This window comes from Rosa chinensis, chromosome 1 (assembly GCF_002994745.2).
Source record: "Rosa chinensis cultivar Old Blush chromosome 1, RchiOBHm-V2, whole genome shotgun sequence".
NCBI classification, from domain to species: domain Eukaryota; kingdom Viridiplantae; phylum Streptophyta; class Magnoliopsida; order Rosales; family Rosaceae; genus Rosa; species Rosa chinensis.
The window spans coordinates 55011377-55023797 of NC_037088.1; the positions used below are offsets into that span (position 1 = coordinate 55011377).

At 38.8% G+C, this 12421-nt stretch overlaps 2 protein-coding genes across 3 annotated transcripts; one reads left to right on the forward strand and one right to left on the reverse strand.

The window, feature by feature from the left end:
- Positions 1–671: 671 nt before the first annotated feature.
- LOC112194022 (chlorophyll a-b binding protein 6A, chloroplastic) lies at positions 672–2209 on the reverse strand. Its single transcript, XM_024334311.2, has 4 exons — positions 1924–2209; positions 1534–1636; positions 1130–1418; positions 672–1038 (listed from the first exon to the last, which is right to left on the reverse strand). The coding sequence occupies exons 1-4, from the start codon at positions 2118–2120 to the stop codon at positions 893–895; spliced, it is 735 nt and encodes a 244-aa protein (XP_024190079.1). The 5' UTR covers positions 2121–2209; the 3' UTR covers positions 672–892.
- Positions 2210–3142: 933 nt separating this feature from the next.
- On the forward strand, positions 3143–11216 carry LOC112182419 (uncharacterized protein slr1919). Of its 2 annotated transcripts, XM_024320917.2 has the most exons (16): positions 3143–3645; positions 4394–4569; positions 4673–4835; positions 4979–5031; positions 5541–5684; positions 5773–5877; positions 5972–6097; positions 6547–6747; positions 7262–7368; positions 7477–7639; positions 7780–7845; positions 8323–8416; positions 8665–8777; positions 9237–9307; positions 9597–9750; positions 10263–11216. In XM_024320917.2, the coding sequence occupies exons 1-16, from the start codon at positions 3318–3320 to the stop codon at positions 10698–10700; spliced, it is 2502 nt and encodes an 833-aa protein (XP_024176685.1). In that variant the 5' UTR covers positions 3143–3317; the 3' UTR covers positions 10701–11216. The 2 variants fall into 2 exon arrangements, 1 of the variants encoding a protein (XP_024176685.1); XR_005810010.1 differs by lacking the exons at positions 8323–8416; positions 9597–9750; positions 10263–11216 and having other exon boundaries at positions 9237–9272.
- Positions 11217–12421: the final 1205 nt, after the last annotated feature.

Below are 12421 nucleotides of genomic sequence, written 5' to 3' on the forward strand. Positions count from 1 at the left end.
CTCACCCTTTAGATGCATGGCAGGAAGATAAACTTCCTGCACCACATTCTATCTAAACAGAAGCCTAGTTCACCCAGCAACAGCCACCAGAAAGTCGCATACCAGCGGCAACACCACCAAGCTTGCTTGAAAATAGACACCCAATCACAGGACCCTTGACGATCGTGATCCCAAACTGTTTGAATCCTCGTTGTATATATTGGAGGTGCAAGAAACCCTCCTTGCCTGACTACAAGATCCCAAACTATCAAATGCTTAACCTCCTGCACCTTATTATCAATGTTCTAAGTCACTTGTTAATGGTCGTTGCTTCTTAATTTGGTCTTCCCCCAGCCCTTGAGAAATATGGAAGCAAAGAAACTCAACACCCTCCCAAGTCGATCACCATACTCAAAAGTTGCTCCTTAAAATCTGTGAAAAAGATCCGGTTTCCATGTGAGTAGTGAGAATCCTCCCTCCCTCCACATTCATGGAGCAAGGCATATACAATGCCAAAAACTCGTTGTAGCAATTTGTCAAAAATGAGAATATATATGATGTACGTGTTTGTTCTACGTTGAAAAATAGGGACCTCACGAATGTATCTATAACGGTTTAAGCCAGTACTAATTGATTTTGGTTGTAAAGTCTAAATTACTTTATCAACTACAACATGACACAACTGAAGTATATATATGCATGCCAAAAGACTTGACAAGAACTACTGATATATTCAACGATAATCATTAAGTACAGTTCTTTCTGATACCCAATCAATAAAAATGTGATAGTAAACGTTTGCTTCTAAGCTCACTCATAATGCCAAACAGATGAAGCTATGGTTCATTGCAGATGGTTACATGGAATTTTACAGGGGGACAAATTATATATTGATATTGCATGATCAAGGCAATCAAATCCCTTTGGGGATAATGACATCCCCAATGTTGTTGTGCCATGGGTCAGCCAAGTGAGTAGCCAAATTCTCCAATGGTCCGGTGCCAGGGTACGCCGATTGTTGAACTACGAATCCCACGAAAGCCAACAATGCGAGCCGACCTACACATATCCAACGAATTTAAGATACGTGACAAGGGAACGTTACTTTTATTTAACGAATTTAAGTGATGACATGTAGTAAAGCACCAACCATTTTTGATCTCTTTGACTTTGTATTCCTCGAACTTCTTAGGGTCCTTGGAGTAACCCAAGGGGTCAAAAGCTCCACCGGGGTACTTCTTCTTCTCCGGGTCCTTTTCCATGCTGCGTTGGTGCTCTACGAAAGCAATGGAGAGGAACTCGATGACCAATATTGTAGGCAAAGTCCCCCATGGAACTGGATTGCCTAGGTAAGTGGCTTGGCCTCCTGGAATTGCTGCCCATTCTTGTGCCTTTACCCAGTTCCCCAACCCCAATGCTTCTGGTACTAGAATTCCTGGCTGCATCAAATGAATTGTATGCAAATACTTAATTGATATTCATTTGAAATCAAAGCATTACTTGCTAAAAAAGTAAATTAAGTTTCTACATTTTCAAAGTTTTCTGGACACTTACAACAGCAAGCATAGCCCATCTGCAGTGAATGAGTTCAGATTCCTTGAACCTCTCTAAGTTCTCTGGTACTTCTCCTAGTCTAAGCGGGTCGAATCCAAAGTCACTGAAACCCACAATCACCAAACACAATGTCATATATATATGTATACCACTACAAATTGGAATTGTATGTAGTCTATTTTATATTTTCTTATCATTCGATAGATTAACCAAGACAGCTAATATGTTCACTACATGATGCGACAATGTTTTTAGTCAAATTCAGAGCCAACTTTAAACATAGTTTACTTCTAAGATATAATATGTATAGTACTAACATGCATATCAATTGATGAACGAGTTTGGTAAACAAATTTTGTGACGGTGATCGTGGAACGATTGATTACGTACCCTGGAGCGGATCCATCAAGATAAGGAGGCCGGGGCTGGCCGGGCATCCAGTCGGCTGACATGGAGAACCTGGAGGAGGCATTGACACCAACACTAGGGAGCTGGACTGCAGTGGCGAATTTAGACTTGGAGGAAGATAGGACTGAAGGGAAGGCTGTGGTGGCAATGCCACAGCTCATCAAAGTGTTAGAAGCCATTTTAATTGATTCAACTCCTGGTCTGCAAGATTTCTGTTGTGGCCAAAGAGACTTAGACTGGTTATTGAATATGGAGGTGTGGAGGAATGGCAGGGAATACTAGTAGTGGTTCAAGTATCTGCAAGTGGGATATAGGGGAATCCAAATTCGGATTGTGATTGGCTAATGTTCCTTGCCTGTGCTCTCTCATTGGACCACGTGGATTTTTTCCAATCCAAATTTGTGGCTATGTGGGGAATATGCAGCTGATAGGTGAAATCTAATCTGCGTGGTGGAGGTTGAGTTTTAATAGAAGGAAAATCTCACCCACCGGTTATCCTCTTGCTGAAAGAAATGAATTAATGTTGTGAAATTTTAGACAGATTGAGCTCATATATGTACACTAAAAACCTCAAAGCCTTTCTGTCTCAAATGAAATGCATGCATGTGTATGCCCTATCTAGTCTCGGATACTATGGCAAAATCTTCTAGTTCTTATCCATCAAGATGACAAGAATTTCCACCTAAAGCAACAAAGCCTTAGACCCTACAAGCTACCCAACAATATGTAAATTGAAGTACCTTCTAGTCCTACTCGATCGTCTTCACTTTCATGATACCAATTTTTTTCAAAACCCAACTAAATAGTTAAAGAAATTCTAAAAGTCCTCGAGTATGCTAACTAATTTCCGACATTTGAGATATGTCAGATATATACATAAAAGTACTAATCACAACTGTGTGACTGTCTTAAAAATAACGATTCGTGTTTTATGTATCATGTTCTTGTCATTTTTAAGATGCCCACCAACACAGTCAAGTGTAATATAACCAGTGGCTTGATTACTCACCGTATTAACCTTTCTAACACTGAGTTGTTCTTGTTCATGTTCATGTTCAATTTTTCCAAGCCTGTGTATACTAAAGATTCACAAAATGGAAATCCAATGGTTGAAAAGAACAAACTCTCAATTCCACGTGTCAAATTTCCACTGGCTGAGCCTAGCCTAAACCCGACCGCACAGGATTTACACTCTGTACCCGCTCCACCATGGGACACAAACCACCCACAACGATTCTCCCACTGCCACTCATTCTTCTTCTTCCTCCTCAAATCCCCATCACCACCGTCATAATCCACTCACGCCGTTAAATCCAAACCGATGAACCCCTCCCACAGAATCGCCGATAACTAACCCGCCAAATTTTCCGTTACTGATGGCGACGGCGGCTGCGGCTGCGGCGCTGGTTCTCAAGCCGTCGTGCGTGATGCGACGGCCGAGGGGAGCCAAAGCGACGACGTACAAGAGTAAGCGAGCAATAAAGGGACGAGCTTTGTGGGATTTCGGGCACTTCGGTCAGGTGGTCAGCAAGGATGTGGAGTTTTTGAAGCGGAGGATTGGTGGAGGATTTGAGTGGGCGAATAAGACTCTTCGGATTCCGGAGGTGTTCAAGGCCATCGACGACGTCGTTTGGCTTCGTAACCTCGAAGAACCCTATGCCCCTCCCTTGCCGGAGGCGCGTTGGCCTCAACCTTCCTATCCAGGTTTACTTTCCATTTCATACTTAGCTGTTAAAGTTTATGTTTTTAGAATAGGTGAATCGTTTTCGAGTTAAATTAATGTCATTATGAAGTAATGTGAAGCTGGTAGATTGAATTTTGTGACGTTTTTTTTTTTTTTTTTTTACCATGTGGGACTAGTGAGTGAGTTGAGTGTTGAATGTAGTGACAAAATGGCTGTAATTTACAGTGTTGAGTTAAAAATGTCACCTTTTATGTCATTACAAAGCTGTGTTGGATACTGAAATGAAGAATTAGTTATCGGTGTTGTTGAATTACTGTATAAGTCATTCCATTGATTTCCGAGCTTGAGGGCTACATTGGTCTGGTCTTATTAGTTGTATTAGGTTTCCTTTGCAACGTCTTCGAACAAGTAGGAGACTTCGTCTCTAAGTAATCCGGTCCTGATGTAATGTTTTGCTGGTGACATTTGACAATGAGCTCAATCGTCTAGCAGAATGGGGTTGTCAGTGTATTGCACTAATGATATGCTATGCTCTTTGTGTGATTTTATAGTTTATACTATGAAATATGGCTTACCATTGGTAATTGATCAGAAATGTGCATTTTTGGAGGATACACTTCTGTAGAAAACCATCCTGACTGAATTTCAAATAAAATTTGGCTTGCTGCTATGCATGCATATTTGAATGGTTTGTTGATATGTAGCTTTTAATATTTTCAAATTGCTTAACCTTTAGTGGAAATTGATGTTGGAAATCCACCTTGACAGAATTCACTGGTGTCGATCTATTCATGGCGGATCTCAAAGCGTTAGAGGCATATGCTCTTTACTTTTATTATCTTTCTAAGAGTTGGTCCAAGCCGCTTCCTGAAGTCTATGATCCAGAAAGTGTTGCTGATTATTTCAGTTGCAGGCCTCACGTAGTCACCCTTAGACTTCTTGAGGTAGGGAATGGATGGTTAATACATAGCAATTCGAAGAAATATATAGTCTACTTTATGGATTATAGATTGCATCCACACTGATTTATTTTATTTTTTACTGAAGGTAGTTTCCTCCTTTGCTTTTGCTGCAATCAGAATTCGGACATCTGGGATCAAAAAGTATTTACGACCAAGTTCGGGTGATGATTATGAAAGCTTATCACAATACAATATTGGAATGGTGTTAAAAGAAACGGTGCTAAATCTGGGTCCCACTTTTATCAAAGGTGCCTACCAGTTGATGTTTGATTTTGGGCACTCATTTGAAATAAAATGTAGCCCACTTGTTTCACATTTGTCTCATTAAAATTCTGTAGTGGACTTCCATCGATTACCTATATGCGTAACATGCCATTGCTTCTTGATGCAGTTGGCCAGTCCCTTTCCACCAGACCAGACATTATTGGTGCTGAAATTTCCCAGGTTAGTAAAGAGTTCTAATTTCCCTCTTCGGAGTGGGGGCTGGGTATCAATATATTGTCTGTTAGCTATATGAGTTTACGTGTGATTATACTACAGGCTCTATGAATATAGTGTCAAGTGTATCGGTATATTTAGTGTATTCATCTGCAAAGTAACTATCAGTAACTTTGTATGTTATTCCTCTTATATCAGCATAAAGAACTATTAGAAATAGTCCAATGCCTTCTTTATTATTATGTAGTTCTGCAATGCCTGTGGATTAATCTTAGATTGTTTTAAATATGTGGTCATGTCACTTGTGTGTTCTTGCATCTTTATGTAAGTGGCTTCAACAATTAAAATATACTATGTCGTTACTAAGTGATTTTCTTTCCTTGGTATGAAACTTATTCTAAAAGTTATTTTGGTCATGCATATTTTTCACGTTTCAGTATCCTTAACATACAGTGGATTAACCTGCTAGATTTCTTTTTTCTTCTTTTTCATCCTTTTTCCTTTTGTGGTTGCAGCCATTGTCTGAGCTGCATGATCAAATCCCTCCTTTTTCCAGGGATGTGGCGATGAAAATTATCGAAGAAGAATTAGGATCTCCTGCTGAGTCACTCTATAGCTACATTTCTGAGAAACCTGAGGCAGCGGCATCTTTTGGTCAGGTGGCTTAAGTATTAGACATGCATATGTACATTTTATGTAGAACTTTTAGATTTTATTCTTATTTGGTTGATGTTTTACATATTCTAGGTCTACCGTGCACGTACTCATGATGGACTGGATGTTGCTGTTAAAGTTCAACGTCCTAACTTGCGTCATATTGTAGTGCGCGATATATACATTCTTCGCCTGGGGGTTTGTATTGCAATCCAGTTATCTTGTCTTTGCAACTTTCCTGCATATGTTTTTCTATTTCAAGCTTATACTCAATTGTATCCAACTGTTTCAGCTTGGACTATTGCAAAAGATAGCAAAGAGAAAAGGTGATCTCCGCCTATATGCCGATGAGCTTGGGAAAGGTTTTGTTGGAGAACTGGATTATACTTTAGAAGCTGCAAATGCTTCCAAGTTTCTGGTACTAATTGCAGTTTTAATTTGTGATGTGCAACTTAAGTCAAGCATGTTGTTTTAAGAAAAACTTTTAGATTGTGAAGCAAAGGAAATGAAAAAGAACCAACCTTGATGTCAGCTTTCTCTGAGAGTGAAGGCTTACTTCAGATTCCTTATATATTATTAGGAGCCTAGGTTATTCCTAAAAGAGTGCTAAAGTAAAAGGCTGTATTGCTGTCAATATTCATTATTAGAGGTTAACGATTCATTTGTTTGATATGTAGTATTGATGAAAGTTGGCTAGAAAAAGGAAATATTAAGTTCAGCATGAAAGTGAACATATTCTAACAAACTAATGATTCAAACACTTCCAAGTAATATATTGCTTTATGAAAAAGGCCATAAAATTTCTTGCTGTACAAGTGTACAGGCCTTTTTTTCTTGCCTTCCAGTAACTGTTTGTTTCATGTACAGGAAGTTCATTCCTCCTATCCGTTCATGCGTGTGCCAAAAGTATTCCAAAGTTTAAGTGGAAAGAGAGTTCTGACAATGGAGTGGATTGTTGGTGAGAGTCCAACCGACTTATTGTCTGTATCTTCTGGAAGCTCTACAGATGATAGCTCTACATATACAGAGAGGCAAAGATTAGATTCCAAAAGGCGTCTCCTTGATCTGGTATGCACTTAGGAAATGATGCTACATTACTCAGATTTTAGTTAGTTTCATAATCCCAATTGAATGCCTATATGATAGCTGTAGAGGTATTCAGATCTAGGTTAATGTTTGAGGAAAAGGTGGATTTGCAATCGTGCATGTTTGTGGGAAAGGTCAGAAGGTTCTACGGGGTGAAGTTTGTGCACGAAGGAGAATACAGTAATGAAATGTGGAAAATGTCCTTAGCATGTGGGGAGATGAGATTTTTGTATCCTACTGTAAATAATTTGAAAGCTGGAATCCTATGTTCAGTTTAATGAAAATGAAGTTGATATTGTGGTTTCTTGATCTAGTGAATCGGTGACTTCATTAAAAAAAAGGGTATAACTATACTTCCTGTTTCAGTTTGTACGGTAATTATCTATATTTTAGTTCCTTTTCTGATCTAACTATACTTTAGTTCGTAGGTTGATCTAACTATATTTTCTGGCCATCATATGTAGTTGATTGACGGATCATTTTGCTTTAATTCTAGGTCAGGAAAGGGGTGGAGGCAGTACTAGTTCAGCTCCTCGAAACAGGATTATTGCATGCTGATCCACATCCTGGGAACCTTCGTTACACATCTTCAGGACAAATAGGGTACCTCTTCAATGGCCGTTATAAGAAACAAGATTTTACTTTCTTTTGCAGAAGATGTAAAATATATCTCTAGCTCTTGTTCACTTCTCCTCGTGATTTCTATGTCAGGTTTTTGGATTTTGGCCTGCTTTGTCAGATGGAAAAGAGGCATCAATATGCTATGCTTGCATCTATTGTCCACATTGTAAATGGAGATTGGGCATCCCTTGTCCAATGTTTGACTGAAATGGATGTTGTAAGACCAGGGACTAATATCAGACGTGTAACAATGGTATCTTCTTGGCTTCTCTGGTTTCTGTTTCATATGTCTTGCTAAATGTTATGTTACTTAGCAAGATCTTCTTATGAGAACAATGAGGTTGTTTTTGTGAAGTCTGGAAACCGACTATTTTAACTGTAAATATGTTTCAGGATCTGGAATATGACTTGGGGGAGGTAGAATTCAGAGATGGAGTTCCTGATGTGAAGTTCAGCAGGGTGAGAATCGTTCTCTAGAAAAAAATGTATATCTCTACAGATTGGTGCTCATCTAAGTGTTTCTATTCTTAGGGATGCATGATGGTGGTAGTTTTTCTTGGGAACTTGTTAAAGACAATTTTTGGGAGATCCTGATTTGTTGGCTTTTAGTTGAGTGTTTGCTTGTTTTCTGAGTCCTGCTCTACTATGTGCATGGCCTCATGTGCTGTAATCATTAGCAGCATTCTATATATTTCCTCTGGCACGCATTTAAGGTTAACTTAAATGTTTCTCATCAAAATAAAGTGATGGTAGCGATAATGCTAATGACTCTGTGGCTAGAAACTCGTAAATATTGGTAACCTATAGGATTCTTCAGTACATAATATCCTAGAACAACATGGAAACTGGTCTATCCTAACTATAATGCTAATTTTATAAAATCCTGATTGCCGCTTTATATGCTAGACGCTGATTTTAATTGTAATTTTTCTGAAGGTTTTGGGTAAGATCTGGTCCCTAGCCTTCAAGTATCATTTTCGCATGCCACCCTACTACTCGCTTGTTCTACGTTCTCTTGCTTCCTTTGAAGGTAGTGTTCACTTTCTTAGGGCACTGCATCAATTTGTCTCAGATATTTTGTATCTTGAATCTAGCTCTCTTTGTGATGCTTCTAATCCTAATTATTTTTTACTTCTAAATGTATTTTCATAGACTTTTGAGCGCAATAGGGAAACATTGAACTCTCTCAGCTTACTTGGTAGAGTTCAATTTTCCGTCTAGTTAGCTATCAACAGACATTTACTGTAGTTGATGTCCTTTGCTGTCATGTTGTCCCAGGATTAGCCGTCGCTGGAGATAGAAATTTTAAGACATTTGAAGCTGCATACCCTTATGTCGTTCGGAAACTACTTACTGAAAACTCAGCTGCCACAAGGAAAATTTTGCATTCGGTATGAAGAACTATAAGATTTTTTCTGTTACTTACTATTGACTATTTACTAACATTGTAACTGATTACTGTGTACCTGTTTGTACATCCCACATGCCAAATGGTAACCCTTTTGTTTATCTTTCTTGGCATACTTGGAAATGAAAATGATATTGCATAACGTAATTTGTTAGCCTAGACTTGGGTGGTTTCACATGAACAGGAAACTTTGAAACGTCCTTTTGAATCTCAATTCTCATCTCAATGAAGATTACATGTTTCTTAATCAGAGGCATAGACATTTTGTACAGGACAAAAGGCCATTGGGCAAGGCACTTTCTTGTCATTATGTTAATCATCCTCACTATTTGAAAAGTAGCATGTCTCTTTTTGTTCCACTGTAACTTGAAGTCTACCTAGTGAGGTCCCTACATCAATTTTTCAGTATTGATTACTTACTTGGCCCATTTGCTTGTCTCAGGTAGTTTTTAACAAAAAGAAGGAGTTCCAGTGGCAAAAGCTTGGTCTTTTCTTAAAAGTAGGCGCAACTAGGTAAATTAAACCTCGTTAACAAAAGGCTGATCCTATGTCGTATTATCTGTTGATTTACTAGATAACTTGGTATAGTTGCATCTTTCTGCTTATGGTATATTATGTATGAATCATTAAGCCCGTACCTTATTGCAATCTGGTTATTCAAAATCATTAACTAACTCATTTGAGAATCAAATGATTGTCTTCCATTCAATGGAAATGCTATGAGTCCTATTATATCCCTCACTTTATTCTTCGTAAAGTGAAAAAAGGGTTAGTAGTTCATGCTTCGTATATTCGTTCACAGGAAAGGTTTGAATGGGAGTATAGCATCAAAACTCGACACTTCTCATGATTATTTACCAACAAGAGACAATGGTGAAATTGATGCTGCAAACTTGGTCCTGAAGCTTTTACCATCTAAAGATGGTGTTGTGCTGAGAAGACTCTTGATGACTGCAGTAAGTTATACTAAACCTGTATTTTATCATACAATCAAGAAACAATCTCTGCCAACCTCAAATGGGAAACGCAGATCTACCCCTACTTCCTTCTTCCAGTCGATCCACCCATGTCCCACATACTTCACCTTCTTTCTTGCCACTTTAATCTCTATCGCATTCCACATACCTCTCATGCACATTATCTTTTAGTTTATAATAAATATTGGCACCCTTTCTTGAGTTTCAGTAACTTTTGTGTCCGCTGATGGTTCATCTTGTTCCGAGTTCACTACTGTGATGGTTGAACATTAGTATCAAATGTTCTGGTATTCGCGTTATTTGTGCTTAATACTTGGTGTTAGAAGAATGATTGTTTTGTAATGCTTTTCTAAATGAATTTGGATTTTGTCTTGCATGAGTGACAATGAAGTAGTCAGATGGAGGGATATGAAACATGATGGTCTTTGTCCATTATCTATCACTGATAATCTTGTATTGCAAATATGAACAAATTCAATTGAATTCAACAGGATGGAGCTTCATTGATCCAAGCAATGGCATCCAAGGAAGCAAAGCTTTTCCGCCACCAATTTTGCAGGTTTGTTGCAGACATTTTGCATCAATGGATGCTTGAAACGTTTGTGCGGGGCATTACGACAGTTCATTATAGCTCTAATTTGAGAGTGGCAAGTGAACCTGACAACAAAGAACTAGGTCCATCTTCCAGACTATCTACTCCAATTTATGATTATCGCTCTGTCCTCAGAGATCGACGGCTCAAAGTGATTTTCTCAAACATAATAAACTCTGCAAGGAAAAATCCAGTACTGATGCTGAGGTTCTGTTGGACTTCCTTTGTTATGTCTGTTGTGGCTTTAGCTTTGGCTTCTCATCGTGTTCTAATATCCTTCTCTGAAGCTTACTTGGGCCCGATATCTTTTGCTTCGAAACAGTATGCGATCCCATGATGCGCATATTTAACTCTCATATAACCCTTTTGAAGTAGATAAGAGTTGTGGAAACTTCTTGAAGCAAGAATGATTGATTTCAATGGAAGATATGAGGGATTTTTCTTTCGTTTCTTGAGTTGGATTGAGGTATCAAGGCCACGCCAAACCTCAGTGCTTGCATTGACCCAGGAATAAAAGACTAAGCCAGAAATGTGAGGAAAGAAGTGGATCAAGGATGGACATATAAGCTGTCAGAGTATAAACTACTGAGGCATGTGTATATGTATAGATTTTTGCAAGTTCGAGTTAATCAGATGGCATGTAGGAGATCAACATCTCATTAATGCTGGTAGCAATGCAGTCTATACTTAGAAGATAGAAAAGAGGACTCTTTCCCATGTTGTAAGTTGTAACACATCTAATTTTTGTTGGTAATTGATTGTTGAAATCAAATTGTAATCTATATATTGTTGAAAATATCTATATATTGTTGAAAAGTGGGTCAATTCCCCGTATGGAGTTTGTTAGTGTTGATGCTGCTGGGTCTTTAAGCTTAGTGTGTGTGTGTGTATATTTTCCTTGTGTATAAATCATATAATCATACAAGTTTTTGTTCACTCTATTAAAACTCCACACTTAATTTCTCTTCCATATCAATTTAAACTATCCTTTTTCTTTTGGGGCTGTGATCACTTACCCGATTTTAGGCTAAAAATTGCTCACTTACTCCACTAAGAGTTTTTTAATCCCATTTACCCAATCTAACATTCATTGACAGTTTTGCCCCTATTTTAATTAATAAATTACATCTCTCTCTCTCTCAAACTCTCTCTCTTCGATCTATTTTCTCTCTCCTCCCCCCTCATCGATCTCTCCCTCACTCCCTCCCACCTCCGGCCGGCGATATGTTGACCACAGACCCGATCTCTCTCTCTCTCTCGTGGCTCAGACGGCACCGGACGGCTGCAGAAGCTACCGCCGTGGGAGAAGAAGATGAACACCGTCACCATGTTCGTGGCGGCGCACCGCTATGTTCGATTCCTCCAGCCTCAGGTCGCCGGCGTCCGTGCCATGCCCATCGTCGCCTCCAGCTCCGTGCCCGTCTTGAAACAGCGGTGAGACGAGAGAACACGCCTGCGAGATCGGTGCAACCTCCACTTCGCCGGTCTCCGATTTCACGGCTGCCTCCAGCTCCTTGAATGCCTTTGCAATTTTCCTCAGCGGCTTCTCGTTCGCCATTGCAAACTTTCTCTCTCTTCTTCTTCTTCTTCGGTGAAATTCTCTCAAGTTCTTTTTTTTTTTTTTGGTAAATTTGGCAGAAGGATTATAAGGAAAGAAGAAAGAAGAATGAAAAAAAAAGTTTTATTGAGTAGTTATACATGTCTATTGCGAGGCAATAATATGATTATTGGGAGGCAATAATATGAGTATTGGGGGGCAATAATATGCATATAAATTGATTAATTGTGCCTGTAGTGTATTCATTTTGGTTTTGGGAGTTTATACAATTCACTGGATGGCAATAATATATGATTATTGGGAGGCAATAATATGAGTATTGGGGGGCAATAATATGCATATAAATTGATCAATTGTGCCTGTAGTGTATTCATTTTGGTTTTGGGAGTTTATACAATTCACTGGACGGCAATAATATGATTTTGGGAGGCAATAATATGATTATTGGGAGGCAATAATATGAGTATTGGGGGGCAATAATATGATTACTGGGGGGCAAT

What these genes read in the sequence shown, in the direction of transcription:
- LOC112194022 (XM_024334311.2), bottom strand. Translation starts at nt 2,120, where the DNA reads ATGGCTTCTAACACTTTGATGAGCTGTGGCATTGCCACCACAGCCTTC. An exon ending in CTTGATGGATCCGCTCCAGG is followed by an intron (nt 1,637 to 1,923) that starts GTACGTAATCAA and finishes TGTGGGTTTCAG; the next exon opens with TGACTTTGGATTCGACCCGC. An exon ending in AGTCAAAGAGATCAAAAATG is followed by an intron (nt 1,039 to 1,129) that starts GTTGGTGCTTTA and finishes GGATATGTGTAG; the next exon opens with GTCGGCTCGCATTGTTGGCT.
- LOC112182419 (XM_024320917.2), top strand. Translation starts at nt 3,318, where the DNA reads ATGGCGACGGCGGCTGCGGCTGCGGCGCTGGTTCTCAAGCCGTCGTGC. An exon ending in TCACCCTTAGACTTCTTGAG is followed by an intron (nt 4,570 to 4,672) that starts GTAGGGAATGGA and finishes TTTTTACTGAAG; the next exon opens with GTAGTTTCCTCCTTTGCTTT. An exon ending in CAAATGCTTCCAAGTTTCTG is followed by an intron (nt 6,098 to 6,546) that starts GTACTAATTGCA and finishes TTTCATGTACAG; the next exon opens with GAAGTTCATTCCTCCTATCC.